General features: G+C 37.1%; 1 protein-coding gene across 3 annotated transcripts in view; it reads left to right on the top strand.

Annotated features, from left to right (window-relative positions):
- The window catches only part of DENND2C (DENN domain containing 2C), a gene marked incomplete at both ends in the record, with an annotated part of 34,710 nt that extends 21,886 nt beyond the window's left edge, over positions 1 to 12,824 (top strand). For all 3 annotated transcript variants that reach the window (XM_079696360.1, XM_079696359.1, XM_079696361.1), the window contains 5 exons: positions 5,720 to 5,761; positions 6,703 to 6,808; positions 10,973 to 11,209; positions 11,453 to 11,539; positions 12,793 to 12,824. In XM_079696360.1, coding sequence (XP_079552486.1) covers positions 5,720 to 5,761; positions 6,703 to 6,808; positions 10,973 to 11,209; positions 11,453 to 11,539; positions 12,793 to 12,824 — 504 coding nt within the window. The remainder of the gene's footprint in view (positions 1 to 5,719; positions 5,762 to 6,702; positions 6,809 to 10,972; positions 11,210 to 11,452; positions 11,540 to 12,792) is intronic.
- Between the last annotated feature and the right edge of the window lie 2,085 nt (positions 12,825 to 14,909).

The raw sequence follows: 14,909 nt of genomic DNA, 5'->3' as shown, positions 1-14,909 counted from the left end.
CCTCCATACTGTTCTCCATAGTGGCTGTATCAATTTACATTCCCACCAGCAGTGCAAGAGGGTTCTCTTTTCTCCACACCCTCTCCAGCATTTACTGTTTGTAGATTTTTTGATGATGGCCATTCTGACTAGTGTGAGGTGATACCTCATTATAGTTTTGATTTGCATTTCTCTAATGATTAGTGATGTTGAGCATCCTTTCATGTGTTTGTTGGCCATCTGTATATCTTCTTTGGAGAAATGTCTATTTAGGTCTTCTGCCCATTTTTGGATTGGGTTGTTTGTTTTCTGATATTGAGCTGCATGAGCTGCTTGTAAATTTTGGAGATTAATCCTTTGTCAGTTGCTTCATTTGCAAATATTTTCTCCCATTCTGAGGGTTGCCTTTTCATCTTGTTTATGGTTTCCTTTGCTGTGCAAAAGCTTTTAAGTTTCACTAGGTCCCATTTGTTTATTCTTGTTTTTATTTCCACTTCTCTAGGAGGTGGGTCAAAAAGGATCTTGCTGTGATTTATGTCATAGAGTGTTCTGCCTATGTTTTCCTCTAAGAGTTTGATAGTGTCTGGCCTTACATTTAGGTCTTTAATCCATTTTGAGTTTATTTTTGTGTATGGTGTTAGGGAGTGTTCTAATTTCATTCTTTTACATGTAGCTGTCCAGTTTTCCCAGCACCACTTATTGAAGAGGCTGTCTTTTCTCCGTTGTATAGAAGAATAGGTCTTTTTAAAAAAATCATACACAGAAACTACTCTGGGTTAATTTAAAAAATTGTTTCAGATATAAAACACATATAGATAAATGCCCAAACAAAATGTATAACTCAGTTAATTATCACATAGTGAATGCTTATGTAACCAACATTGGAATAGAATAGAAATATTATGGCAATGGAAACAGAAGTCCCCATCATGCCTTTTTAATTTAATTTTTTTTATTATTATTATTTTTTAAATTTTTTGGCCATGCCGTGTGTCATGTGGGATCTTAGTTCCCCCACCAGGGATCAAACCCATACCTCCAGCATTCGAAGCACGGAGTCTTAACCACTGGACTGCCAGGGAAGTCCCCCATCATGCTTTCTTCTAATCACTGTTCCCTTCCCCACCCCTTGCGAAAGGTAACCATTATCTTGAGTTTCATGGTGCTCATTTTCTTGTTTTGTTTATAGTTTAAGATCCTAGGCATGTATACCTAAGCAATATAATTCAGTTTTGCCTGGTTTTAAGCTTGAAATAAATGAACTCATACAGTATTTTTTTTCTTTCTTTCTTTCTTTTCTTTTCTTTTTTCAGTCTGGCTTCTTTGGAGCAACATTATGTCTTTTTTTTTTTTTTTTTTTGGCTGCGTTGGGTCTTCGTTGCTGCACATGGGCTTTCTCTAGTTGGCGAGCGGGGCTACTTTTTGTTGTGTTGTGTGGGCTTCTCATTGCGGTGGCTTCTCTTGTTGTGGAGCACGGGCTCTAGGCACACGGGCTTCAGTAGTTGTGGCACGTGGGCTCAGTAGTTGTGGCTCGTGGGCTTTAGAGCGCAGGCTCAGTAGTTGCGGGACTTAGTTGTTCCATGGCATGTGGGATCTTCCCTGACCAGGGCTCAAACCCGTGTCCCCTGCATTGACAGGCAGATTCTTAACCACTGTGCCACTGGGGAAGTCCCCAACATTATGTCTTTAAGATTCATCCATGTTGATGGGTTTAACAACAGTAGTTTGATTATTCTAATTGTGTATAGTATTCCATTGTGTGAATGTACCACAATTTTCTTATCCATTCTACAGTTGATTGACATCTGAGTTGTTTCCAGTTTGGAGTTATTATTAATAATGCTGCTATGAATATTCTTGTTCATGACCCTTGGTACATATGTGCATGCAGTTTTATGGACATATACTTGGAAATGGAATTTCTGGGTCATAGAGTAAACATACCTTCAACTTTAGTAGGTAAAGTCAAGCTTTTCCAAAGTAGCTGTGCCAAGTTAAACTTCCTCCAGCACTGTATGAGAGTTCCTGTTGCTCCACATCCTTGTCAGCCCTTGTTGTCATCAGTTTGTGTAATTTAGCCTATCTGATGGGTATGTAGTTGCACTCGTTGTGGTTTAATTGGCATTCCTTGATTATGGTTGAGGGTTAGTATCTTTCTATATGTTTATTGGCCATTTGAATGTCACCTTTTGTCATCTTTTGTAAAATTCATAGGCTATATCCTTATACTGAATTGTTTACCCTCACTGATTTGTAAGAAGCCGTTTTATAGCTTCTTACAAGAAGCCTTTTTATAGCTTCTTTTATAGCTCTGGATATGAGCCCCTTTGTAGCTTGCCTTTTCATTCTCCCAAATGGTGTTTTTTAAATACAGAGATGTTCTTAATTTTAATGTGGTCAGAATTATCAGTTTTTTTAATGGTTAGTGTTTGTGTGTGTGTGTGTGTGTGTGTGTGTGTGTGTGTGTGTGTGAACTGCTTAAGTTTTTCTTTATATTTACTTGATGGACATAGCCTCCTATATTATCTCTTAGAAGCTTTATTATTATGCCTTTAATTTTTGTTTCTGAAGTCCGGGGCTTTATTTTTTTTTTTTATATAATAGGAGGTAGGGGGAATTCCCTGGCAGTCCAGTGGTTAGGACTCCCTGCTTTCACTGCTGTGGGCATGGGTTCAATCCCTGGTCAGGGAACTAAGATCCTGCAAGCCGCACAGTGTGGCCAAAAAGAAAAATGGAGGTAGGGGTTGTTTCATTTTTTTCATATGGATAGCCAGCTATCCCAGTACCACTTATTGAAATAGCTCTTCTTCCCTATTACACTGATGGGTTAACCTTTTTTTCTCCCCCAGTTTTATTGAGATATGATTGACGTATAACATTGTATTAGTTGGAGATGTACAGCATAATGATATTATATGACATATGCATATATTTCAAAATGATTACACAGTAAGTTTAGTTAATATCCATCACCTCACATAGTTAGAAAAATGTTTTTCTTGTTATGAGAACTTTTAAGATAGACTCTTAGAACTTTCAAATATACAGTGTAGTATTATTAACTGTAGTCACCATGCTGTACATTACATATCCAGAACTTATTTATCTTATAACTGGAAATTTTTGCCTTTTGACCCTCTCCACCCATTTCATCCATCCCCCACCCCCACCTCTGGCAACCACCAATCTGTTCTCTGTATATGTGAATTCAGTTGTTTTAGATTCCACATGTAAGTGGTATCTGTCTTTCTCTGCCTGACTTATTTCACTTAGCATCCATGTTGTCACCAATGGCAGGATTTCCTTCTTTATATGGCTGAGTAATATTTCATTGTGTGTTTGTGTGTGTGTGTGTGTATGTATACACACATACCACATCTTTATCTAGTCATCTGTTGATGGACATTTAGGTTGTTTCCATTGTCATGTCTGTTGTAAGTAATGCTGCAGTGAACATGGGGGTTCAGCTATTTCTTCAAAATAGTGAGTGATCTTATTTCCTTTGGTTACATGCCCAGAAGTGGGATTGCTGAATCATGTGCTGGTTCTATTTTTAATTTTTTGACGAACCTCCTTACTGTTTCCATAGTGGCTGAACCAATTTACATTCCCATAAAGAGTGCACAATAGTTCCCTTTTCTCCACATTCTTGCCAGTATTTGTTATCTTTTGTCTTTTGTTGCTAGCCATTTAACAGGTGATGATATCTCATTGTGGTTTTGATTTACATTTCCCTGATGTGGAATACCTTTTCATGTGCTTGTTAGTCATTTGTATGTCTTCTTTGGAATAATGTCTATTCAGTTCCTCTGCCTATTTTTTAATTGGATTGTTTGGGGGTTTTTTGCTGTTGAGTTGTATGAGTTCTTTATATATTTTGGGTAGTAACCCCTTATCCAATATATGATTTGCAAATGTTTTCTCCCATTCTTTACGTTTCCTTTATATTTTATTGATGGTTTCCTTTGCTGTGCAGAAGCTTTTTAGTTTGATGTAATCCCACTTGCTTATTTTTGCTTTTGTTGCCTTTGCTTTTGGTGTCAAATCCAAAAAATCATTGCCAAGACCAATGTAAAGATGCTACCCCCTGTGTTTTCTTCTAGGAGTTTTATGATTTCAGGTCTTATGTTTAAGTCATTAATCCATTTTGATTTGATTTTTGTGTATGGTGTAAGATAGGGATCCAATTTTATTTTTTGGCATTCAGCTATCCAATTTTCCCAACACCATTTATTGAAGAGATTGTCCTTTCCCCATTCTATATTCTTGGCTTCTTTGTCATCAGTTAATTGACTGGGATTTCCCTGGTGGTCCAGTGGTGAAGACTGTGCGCTCCCAATGCAGAGGGCCCGGGTTTGACCCCTGTCAGGGAACTAGATCCCTCATGCCACAACTAAAGATCCCATGTGATGCAACTAAGACCCAGTGCAGCCAAATAAATAAATAAATAAATAATTTTTTTAAAAATTAATAAAAAAAATTAATTGACTATGTGTGGGGTTTATTTATGGACCCTCTATTCTGTTCCATTGAGCCATGTGTCTGTTTTATGCCAGTACCATACTGTTTTGATTACTATAGCTTTGTAATATAGTTTGAAATCAGGAAGTATGATGGTCTCTACCTTTATTCTTCTTTCTCAAGATCATTTTGGCTATTTGGAGTCTTTTGTAGTTCCATGGAAGTTTTAGAATTGTTTGTTCTCTTTCTGTGAAAATTGCCATTGGAATTTTGATAGGAATTGCATTGACTCTGTAGATTGCTTTGGGTAATTTAGACATTTTAACAATATTAATTCTTCCAGTCCATGAGCATGGAATATCTTTCCATTTATTTGTGTATTGTTCAGTTTCTCTCATCAGTGTCTTATAGTTTTCAGCACAGATATCTTTTACTTCCTTGCTTAAATTTATTCCTAGGTATTTTATTCTTTTTGGTGCAATTGAAAATGGGGTTGTTTTCTTAATTTATTTTTCAGACACTTCATTGTTAGTGTATAGAAACACTTCTGATTTTTGTATTAACCTATTTTTTTAACTTATTATAATGGAAAATCTTAAACATATGTAAAAATAAACAAGAGAGTAAAATAAATCCAATCACCCTTCTTAAATACTTACAAAGTTTTGGCCACTTATACTTCTACCTCTCTCCCATAATACTTTGAAGTATATCCTGACATAATTTCATAATTCTAAATATTGCAATATGAATTTCTATAAGGTCATTTTTAACATAATCACAATACCATTATCACACCTAAAAAATTTAATAACAGTTCCTCAATATCAGAAAAATACAGTATTCAGCTCTCTAATTATTTCATAAATTTTAAATAGTTTGAATTAAGTTCCAAATAAAGTCCATGCAGTGCATTTGGTTGGTGTGGTTTTTTTAGTCTCTTTTAATCTCTAGGTATGCTGCCATCATTTTTTTTTTAACTTGAAATTCTTTTTACTTGTGTTGATCAGTTAACTTTTAAATGGGCTGAAACTTTAAGTTACTGTAGGGTAATATTGAATCACTTTATACACCTGAAACTAATATAATATTTAAGTCAATTATACTTCAATTTTAAAAAAAAGAAAGAAAACAAAACAAGCAAATAAACCTTTAAGTTTATTTAAAACTATTCCCATTTGCATGAAAGAATCAAAACACTCTTCCTGATCTAGCAGTGTCTAATGTATTTCTCTGTGAATGTCTCTGGTTTAACTTGTCTGGCTCCTTTATTCCATAGGTGCTGATAGTTGATCTCTGTGCAGACAAGTTCTTACAGGAGGTGAGTGACAAAGGAGGTGATTACATAATGTTTGGGTATAATTGGCCAGAAAATATGTGAAAGTACTTAGAGAAGGTGACTCAGGCAAGACTTATAGTTCCTACACATACTTGACTTGACACTGCGGCCAATCATACAAGACTGACCTGAAAATTTTGATTTGGGTTCATAGCTGACTGTCCCAATTAAGGGAAGGAGGAAACAGATTAAATGTCATTCTCAAAAGAGGTAACCCTCCCTTCAAGTCTTATGGGTTGATGTATAGGTCTCTAATTTAATTAAATTTAACAAGCATTCAGCACCAATTATTTCTAGATATTCTGTTGGCCAGTCAGAAACTAAAGATGAGTAAGATACTCAGTTTGATCCCTCAGGCCTTATAGTTTAAAGGGGAGGGAAGGGGGAGCAGACATAGCCATAAAGTTTTAGAAATGGTGTAATAGAAACTTATACAAGATACAGTAGGGGCAGAAAGGAAGTGGTCACTTATTCTGGATAGTGAAGTGAAGAGGAGAGTTAGTAAAGCCTTAGAGCAGCCCTCTGTATGTAACCCGTATATAGTTCTGTGAGCACTGAGCGCAGGGTGAAAAGAATGTTTCCCAAGATTGTCTTTTTTCAGAATCAGTCAGCTCGTCACATGTGAAGCACCATTTATTTGGGGAGTATCTTTGTAATATAGCATAAGACTTGGAGATGAGAAACATTTCGTGGGAAAGTGCCAGAAAATTTTATAAGGCATATTATTTATTTTTCTTAAATGTAATGAAGATGTATACACCATAAGTTTTGTGGATTCTGCTCAATGTAGGGAAGGAAGCTTGAGACTGCCTCTTCAGCCAAAATATATACAAAGCCACCTGTGGGATTTGAGGGACTTAAATAGGGCATGTTTGAGACTTTCTCTCTCAAAGCTCATGAAAATCTCAATTTCTTTTCTTAAGGTGTCTGATGAGGACGAAATTCTACCACCTAAACTCCAAGCTGCCCTGATACAAATTTTGGAAGAACGAAATGAAATTTTGGCTCAGGAGCAGAATTTTTTACAAGGTATGAGACAAGTGGTCTGAGGATTTAAGGTCAAGGCAGTAAATACCAAATGCCCAGCACCCTGCCAAAGCATATGCAATAGTAGTATGAGATTGCCTGTGCCTTCATAAGCTTATAGTCAGCTTTCTTGCTCACCCTCAGATGTGCCAAGTCCCCTTCTATTTCAGGACTTTTGCACTTGCTCAGTTCCATATATGGGATGCTATTCCCCTAGATATCCACATGGCTCCTGCTCTTTGTTCTTGCAGGCCCATGCTCAAATGTCACTTTCTTAGTGAGGCCTTTTCTGACTGTCCTGTTTAAAATTGTTCCTGTTCCCTTAGCACGTCCTATCCTCCTCCCTGACCTTATTTTTCTCCATGGCTTTCATCACCATCTGATGTGCTAAAATGTAAGTTCCATCAGAGCAGTGACCGTCTATTTGTTTTCTATTTTCAGTACTTTAAACAGCATTCAGTAAATAGGTGTTCAATAAGTATTTGTTGAATAAAGGATGAATAACATTTTCTGGGTGGCTTACTCTGTGCCAGGCATTGTTTTAAGCACTTAGCACACATCTTATTTCATCCTTGTAATATCTTTATGAAGCACGTGTTATGATTTAATCCCCATTCTACAGATGAGAACACTAAGGCTGTTTACCAATGGGGAACATTAGAGAAGGGGCAGGTTTAGAGGAGTAACTGAAAGTTCAGTTTTTAATATTAAGTTTGAGATACCTATTGGACATCCAATACCTGGCAGACTTTCAGCTGGAGATATCAAATAGGCATTTATATACATGAATTTGAGATTCAGAGGAAGGATTTGGGCTAGAGACATACATTTAAAAGTTGCTATTTTAAAGCTGTGGGACCAGATAAGATAGCCTAATAGAGTAAGTATAGAAAGAAAGTTTAAAAGATTTAAGGATTGAACCCTGGTTGGGAATGATGTGCTTAGATTTCCACCAGGAGTATGTGATAGTGTAGAAACTGAGTGAAGAAAGTATTCCATGAAGGAAAGAGTAAGCAGTTATGTTTTTTGTTTGTTTGTTTGTTTTAACTTTTATTGGAGTATAGTTCCTTTACAATATTGTGTTAGTTTGTACAGTACAGCAAAGTGAATCAGCTATATGTATACATATAGCCCCTCTTTTTTGGATTTCCCTCTCATTTGTGTCACCACAGAGCACTGAGTAGTTTCCTGTGCTATACAGTAGGTTCTCATCAGTTATCTGTTTTATACATGGTATCAATAGTTTATATATGTCAACCCCAATCTCCCTAACCCTAAAAGAAATAAAAAACAAGCTATAAACTAGATGAAGGCATTTTCAACAAATATAACTAACAAAGGAATAGTATCTAGAATTTAGTTTTAAAAATTCCTACAATTTAAAAGTAAAAAGATGAACAACCCAAGAGGAAAATGGGGGAAAGATATGAACAGTCATTTCATAGAGGAGGAAACATGAAAGACCAGTAAATATATGAAAAGATACACAACCCCATCAAAATCAGGGAAATGTAAATTAAAACCACAGTGAGATACCATTTTATACCCACCATATTGGCAAAAATTTAAAAGTCTGACAGTATCAGGTGTTGATGAGAATGTGTAAATTACTTCAGCCCCTTTGGAAAAACAACTTGGCATCATCTGGTAACATTAAAGGTGTACATATCCTGCAACCCAACAATTCCATTTTAGATATATACACAGAGAAACTCTTGCACATGATAACTAGGAAACAAGTACAATAATTTTTATAGTGGTATTGTATGTGATAGCAAAAACTGAAACAACCTAAATGTCCACTGACAGAATATAGCATTTAAAAAAAAGAAGCTTAAAAACACACATTTCAAAGATCCGGCATGCTGCAACTAAGACCCAGCACAGCCAAATAAATAAATATTTTTTTAAAACACGTTGAATTAAACAAGTTGCAATTGTAAGTTGCAGAAGAATATAATGTTTTATATAATGTTCAAAGACATACAAAACCTAACAGTATGTTGTTGGTGTTGGATGTGTATGGTAAGACTGTAATGTAAAGCAAATGATACACACAAAATTACAAAAAATGGTCACCCTCTATTGCAAAGTAGGGGAAGAACACCACTGAGAGGGCATCACACAGGGAACTTCAGAGATACACATGATGTTCTATTCTAAGCTTTGTGGTGGGCGCTTGTGTGGTCATCTCACTGCTGATCTTATGAAATATTCATACATGTTACAAGAATCTATAAAGTTATTCATTAAAACAGAAACAAAGAATGGAAGATAAGTTACAGAAAAACATAATTTTTTAAAGAAAGGGAATTAGGTGTAAGAAAGTAGGTACAACAGGTATAAACAACTCTTCCAAGAAATTTTTTGCTGGGAACTGGAGGAGATACGGGACAGTAACTGGAGGCGATGGGAGAGTGGGGCAAAAGCGTTAATGATAAAGCAGTGATGGATTTTCAGCTGCAGAAAGAAAGAGATAAGAAGGAAGTCTGTTGAACAAAATATAACAAATATAACAAAAATCTAGATTAGAATAAAAATGTAGGGACTTCCCTGGTGGTCCAGTGGTTAAGATTCTGCTTTCCAATGCAGGGGACATGGGTTCGATCCCTGATTGGGGAACTAAAATCCCACATGCTATGGGGCAACTAAGCCCACGTGCCAGAACTAGAGGAAAGCCCACGTGCTGCAGCTAAGACCTGATGCAGCCAAATAATAAAAATGAAATTAAAAAAAAGAATAAAAATGTAATGTCGGAAGAGAGCTCAGAAATTGCGTAATCAGCCACCTCATTATACAGATATGGAAAGAGAGGCCATGAGAGGTAAAGCAAGTTGCCCACTATTATACAGCTGCTTCATGGTAGAAGTCTGATTAAACCTGGGTCCCAGATTCTCAGTCAGCCCATGGGAAAGAGCAAGAGACATTGTGAGGGAAAGAATACTATTTTGATATGGGAGGAAAAGGAGGAGTCTAAGTTGAAACTGAGGTTTGAGCCTGGAACCTCCTGGAAGGCAACACATTGTGCTATATTATAGTGGTTAAGAATCACTTGACTTGGGAGTCCTGCAGCTTCTCCATGGTACTGGATGAGATGACCCTGGAGAATGTCTTTGATTTGAGCCTCAGTTTCCTCCGCTGTAAAAGGGAAATAATAGACTTACCTCACTGGATTATTTTAAAATTTGTAAAAGCACGCAATACATTATTATTTATTATGGAATAATCATGATGCAATATGAAATGAGAAAGTTGAGAGAGAAACTGATTTGGTGGAGAAATATAATGAATTTGGTTTTTGGCATGTATTGTTTATTTGATTTGTAGTCTACCAATTTCCCAAAAGGACCTGAGATGGTGACTTTTTTTTGGCTGTGCTGGGCAGCTTGCAACATCTTAGTTCCCTGACCAGGGATCAAACCCATGCCCTCAGCAGTGAGAGCACAGAGTACTAATCACTGGGCCTCCAGGGAATTCCCTAGATGGTGACTTTTAGACAAATGGAATGTAAGTGCTAATGGGACAGCCAAATGATGATCACCTACAGGTAGCCTGAAAATGTAGAAAGTGAATTTTGGTGAAATATCAGGACTGGAGATCTGAAGTTGAGAATTATTGACAAAGAAAGCCAGCTCTCTCTGTATATACCAGTTAGCTCTTTAAGGAAAGGAATGTTGAAGAGAAGGGGTCCAAAGACCATGCCTAGGAAGAAGAAGAAGAGGCAAGAGCAAAACAAATGTTTGGTCATAAAGGCAGGAGAGGAACCAGGAAATCAGGAGAGCATAAAGTTGTGGGAGACAAGAGGAATGAGGAGGAGGTCAGCACAAATGCAGCACAGAGTTTAAAGGAGGATAAAAATAGAAAAGGAGATTAAATTTGGCTGGTTCTCACTGATGGCCTTTGAAAGAGCCATTACAGTGAAATCACAGATGTGCAGGCCACAGTATGCATGGGAAGAACATGAAGGTAAGGATATAAGCCATTTGCTTTTTTTCAGGTCATGAAGAGTACAAGAAAGCTAAGAATGAGGATTCCTACATTTATTCTCTGTCCTTTAATCTATGATCCCCTAGGCGTCACTTTTATAACTGGAGCCAGTGTCCCTATAAACACAAAACTTAGGGGATTTTTCCCCCCTTCTTTCTTTTTTCATTCATTTTGCAGAAGATGTGACACTCAACTCTCTGGTGTCCGAAGCATTTGTCAGGTTTTTTGTTGAACTGGTGGGACATTATTCTTTGAGCATGACTGTCACTGAGCGTGGGGAACGTGTATTCCAAAGGGAGCCATTCCGTAAATCCCACACCTCCCGAAGTGTACGCCACTTCCTGGATCTCTTCATGGAAACTCAGATGTTTGCAGGATTCATCCAGGACCGAGAGCTTCGGAAAAGTGGGGTAAAAGGTCAGTTTCATCATAAAGTTCTCCCTCTGTATTTAGTGAGTACTTGAAAGATTTGAAAATAATATAAACAAAAAATAGCATAAAGGTACAAGGGCTCACTATGAGTTGTTTATTATGGGAAACATTTATTTTGTGATATTGTTTTAGCTACGGAAGTACATTGGTAGTGAGTACAGAGTTTTATTCAATTGATTTTCAGTCTTAAATGTATGGCAGTTTCATCAACATGAGTTTTTCTTGTAGGTTTGTTTGAGGTCCGGGCCCTCCAGTATTTGGAAACAATTCCTGAGTCTGAGCCCAGTGGAGTGAATAAAATTTTGCGGAGTCTTGGTAAGTTGCTGTGTTTTCCTGTTAGATAAATACAGTTAAAAAAAAAACAAAAACTTTTGCGGTAAGCATGCCTCATCACAAAAGCTTTATAATCACATCAACAATATAACCTCAAGGAGGGTGACCAGAAACCATGACCCTATTTCCAAAGTGTTTTGGAGAAAGACAAAACTCTTTCTCAGAAGTTAGGATTCTCCATCAGAGTTGTCCATGGGGCTGTTTTCCTCAGATGAAGCTCCCTCATGATATTAGAATTTTGCATATCATGATTATTAATCTTTTCTAGGCCACATTCCTGGAAGAATCTTATTAAAATCTGCACCTTTTCCCAGAAAAATATACTTGGAGCATACAAACAAATTATGCATATAATTTTAGGGTGTTAATGAACCCCCTTGAAGCCCATCCATACACTCCAGGTTAAAAATACCTGGTTCAGAGGGCATCTGAGGCAAAAGAAGATTTCCTGCAAGTCTCTAATTTTACTCTTCATAAGGAAACACAGTTGTTTATGATTTTTCAATTATAAGTTAACTTTTAATTATCCAGTATGATGTAGGAGAACAGTGGTATGGTAGCCCCAAACAATGAAGAACCTGTATTCTATGGTATTTATATTGATCTTTGAAATATATGCCCCCCCTAATTAAAATTAGCCCCTAACTAGCTGAGAGACCATGGACAAATTATGCCTAGGGCTATTATTTCATCTTTATACCGTGGTGTTAGATTAGATCAGTGGTTCTCAGCTCTGATTACAATATTATAATCTCTGGGGAACTTAAATGAAAATCCTGGGAATTTCCTGGCCGTACAGTGGTTAGGACTTCATGCTTCCAATGCAGGGGCATGGGTTCGATCCCTGGTCAGGGAACTAAGGTCCTGCAAGCTGTGTGGTACAGCAAGAAAAAGAAAAAACCACCCCACACCCCACACCAGGCTCCACGAAATCTCTGGGGAGCAGGACAGCTGACTTTAACCTATAGTCAGGTTTGAAAACCATGGGATTAGATGATGTCTCAGTTCTCTTCTACCTCTACAATTAGAAATGTGGGGATTTTGTGTATGTGTGTGTGTATTTGGTTTGGTTTGGTTTGGGTTTTTTTTGGTGGTTAAACACATCAACTGATAGCTTGAGATGGCAGCTTACTTCTAGGCTGTTCTGAATGACTAGGTTTAATCCCTTGCTTCAAATAATGTATAATAAATAAAAATGAACTAATGAGAGTTTCACTCTACTTTTTTTCCTTTAGGAAGTAAAATGAAATTTCTGCAGAAGAAATGAAATCTTTGATTGACAGCCTCCATCCTAAATAGAACAGAAAGTGACAAAGAAACTACTTTTCCAAGAGTAAAGATGCCCTGAAGTATTCTACAAAATCTTGAAAGTTGAAAGGTTACAGAGCGGGCCAGGTTCTCAGAGGAGGATTCTCCTGTTGCTGCTGTAGTAATCACTGGAGAATTGTTGGGAGTAGTCTGGAACCAATGTTCCCTTTACTCTGCCTCCACATTTTTTTAAGTGGCTTTTCTTTTTGATTCTTGAGCTCATTCTTTGTGTTTTGAGCTTAGTCTATGAAGGCACTTGTCTTTTACAAGAAAGAGGTGGTGTTGCATTTTAAAAACAGCTCAAAGATGAGCACAATGAGAAAAGTGCTGCATTTAAGGTACTACCGAGGCATGATAGAAGTAGAGGACTAGCCCTTCACACATAATTCTCATCACTGAAATACCATGGCAGCTTTAAACCTATGGGCTGTTTGAGCTGAGCTAAGGACTATACTCATCTTTTTTTTTTTTTTTGGTCTAATGCTCTGTCTAGGGGAATCTCACTTACATGGAAGCCCTATGTATTATCACTGTTATTGAGTATCTTATAAAAATAGACATTTTATAGATCCTCCTCCACATTGTGTGGCACTTGGGTAGCTTGTTCCATGCATGTCAACATTAAACTTTGGGGAATTTTAGCTAATGGGGGACTTCCCTGGCAGTCCAGTGGTTATGACTGCATGCTTCCACTGCAGGGGGCACAGGTTTGATCCCTGGTCCGAGAACTAAGATCCCCCATGCAGATTCCACATGCCACGTGGCATGGCCAAAAACAAGAAAAGAAAAAAATATATACCTAACAGGAAAATGTCCTTTAAGGGCATGAGAACTACCTTCTTTTTTAGTGTCCACCATGTGCCATGAGTGGTACATGTATGTATGTCATCTTGTTTAGTCTTTAAATCAACTTTGTGAGATATTTGCATCTGCATTTTTACTAATGAGGAAAATGGAATTCAGAGTTTAAATAACTTTAAACTGAAGCCAGGACTATTAGTTTATGAACACATAGAAAGTTGGTTATTCCTACAGATGGAAATTTGAACTCTGTGGGACTGTAGTTATTGAAAAAGCTTTTTTTTTGTTTTTGTTTTTTAAGCTGAAGTGTACCAGAGTCAACTTGCAGCTCTGAGAGTAAGGGACTTCAAACTATAGGTGTCTAGATGAGACTTTTTTTGGTTCCTCTAGAAATGTTGGACTTTTTGCTCTAGTTAAATTGGACTCAGAATATGGACATTTCCTGGGCACACACCACATAATCACTCCAACCCTTAATATCTAAAGTAGTAGTAGTGGTATGAAAGAGGAATTTGTCAGCATTGGTGTAACGCTAATTGATAAATGTTACAGCAAGTGCCAGTTTGATTTCTTCAACTCCTGCTGATGGCTTTAACTGGCATAAAAAAATATTTATTCAAACTTAAAGCATTATAAGTTGTGTTATGATACAACTTATTAACTTGTGCAGTATTGTCATTACAACCCATTCAGGTGTGCGTGAATGGATCTGAAGCAGACACCATTTAAGATGGGTGCTGTATAATTCAATTCCTATAGATGTGGGTCCAGAAAATAGAACTAAGCCTATGTTTAAAAAAAAAAGTTTATTAAGCAGCTTACCTCAGTGGGGCTTTTACCAGACATTTCCCCATTTGGTCTCCTCTGACACTCCCACCCTGAGGGAACAATTAGTAACTGGGAATTGAGTGTTTATAAAATGGGGGTATAAGGTGTTATGTGGTGAATCCCAGACATCCCTCTGTGAGGAGACCTTTTCTTCAGGGATGGGAGTCTTATCCCTGCGATCTGAAGCTGCTTCCTTTTCTTCAGTCTGTTTTATTTTTTGTTTGTAAAGTATTACAAATTCTGGACACATTTGTAAAATAATCGCTGAAAATTTGTATAAAATGTTTATAGATCTTTTAATGAATAAACAAACACAAAAAATTCCATGGATCTCCTGGAGAATTTGAAATAAAATTGCTTAAGCTGTAAAGATATTTTACTTCACTTAAATCTATAGCTAGCACATTTATCTAAC

Source organism: Hyperoodon ampullatus, assembly GCF_949752795.1.
Source record: "Hyperoodon ampullatus genome assembly, chromosome: 2".
NCBI classification, from domain to species: domain Eukaryota; kingdom Metazoa; phylum Chordata; class Mammalia; order Artiodactyla; family Ziphiidae; genus Hyperoodon; species Hyperoodon ampullatus.
The sequence above is the reverse complement of the archived record's forward strand: the minus strand, read 5'-3'. Positions and strand labels throughout refer to the sequence as shown.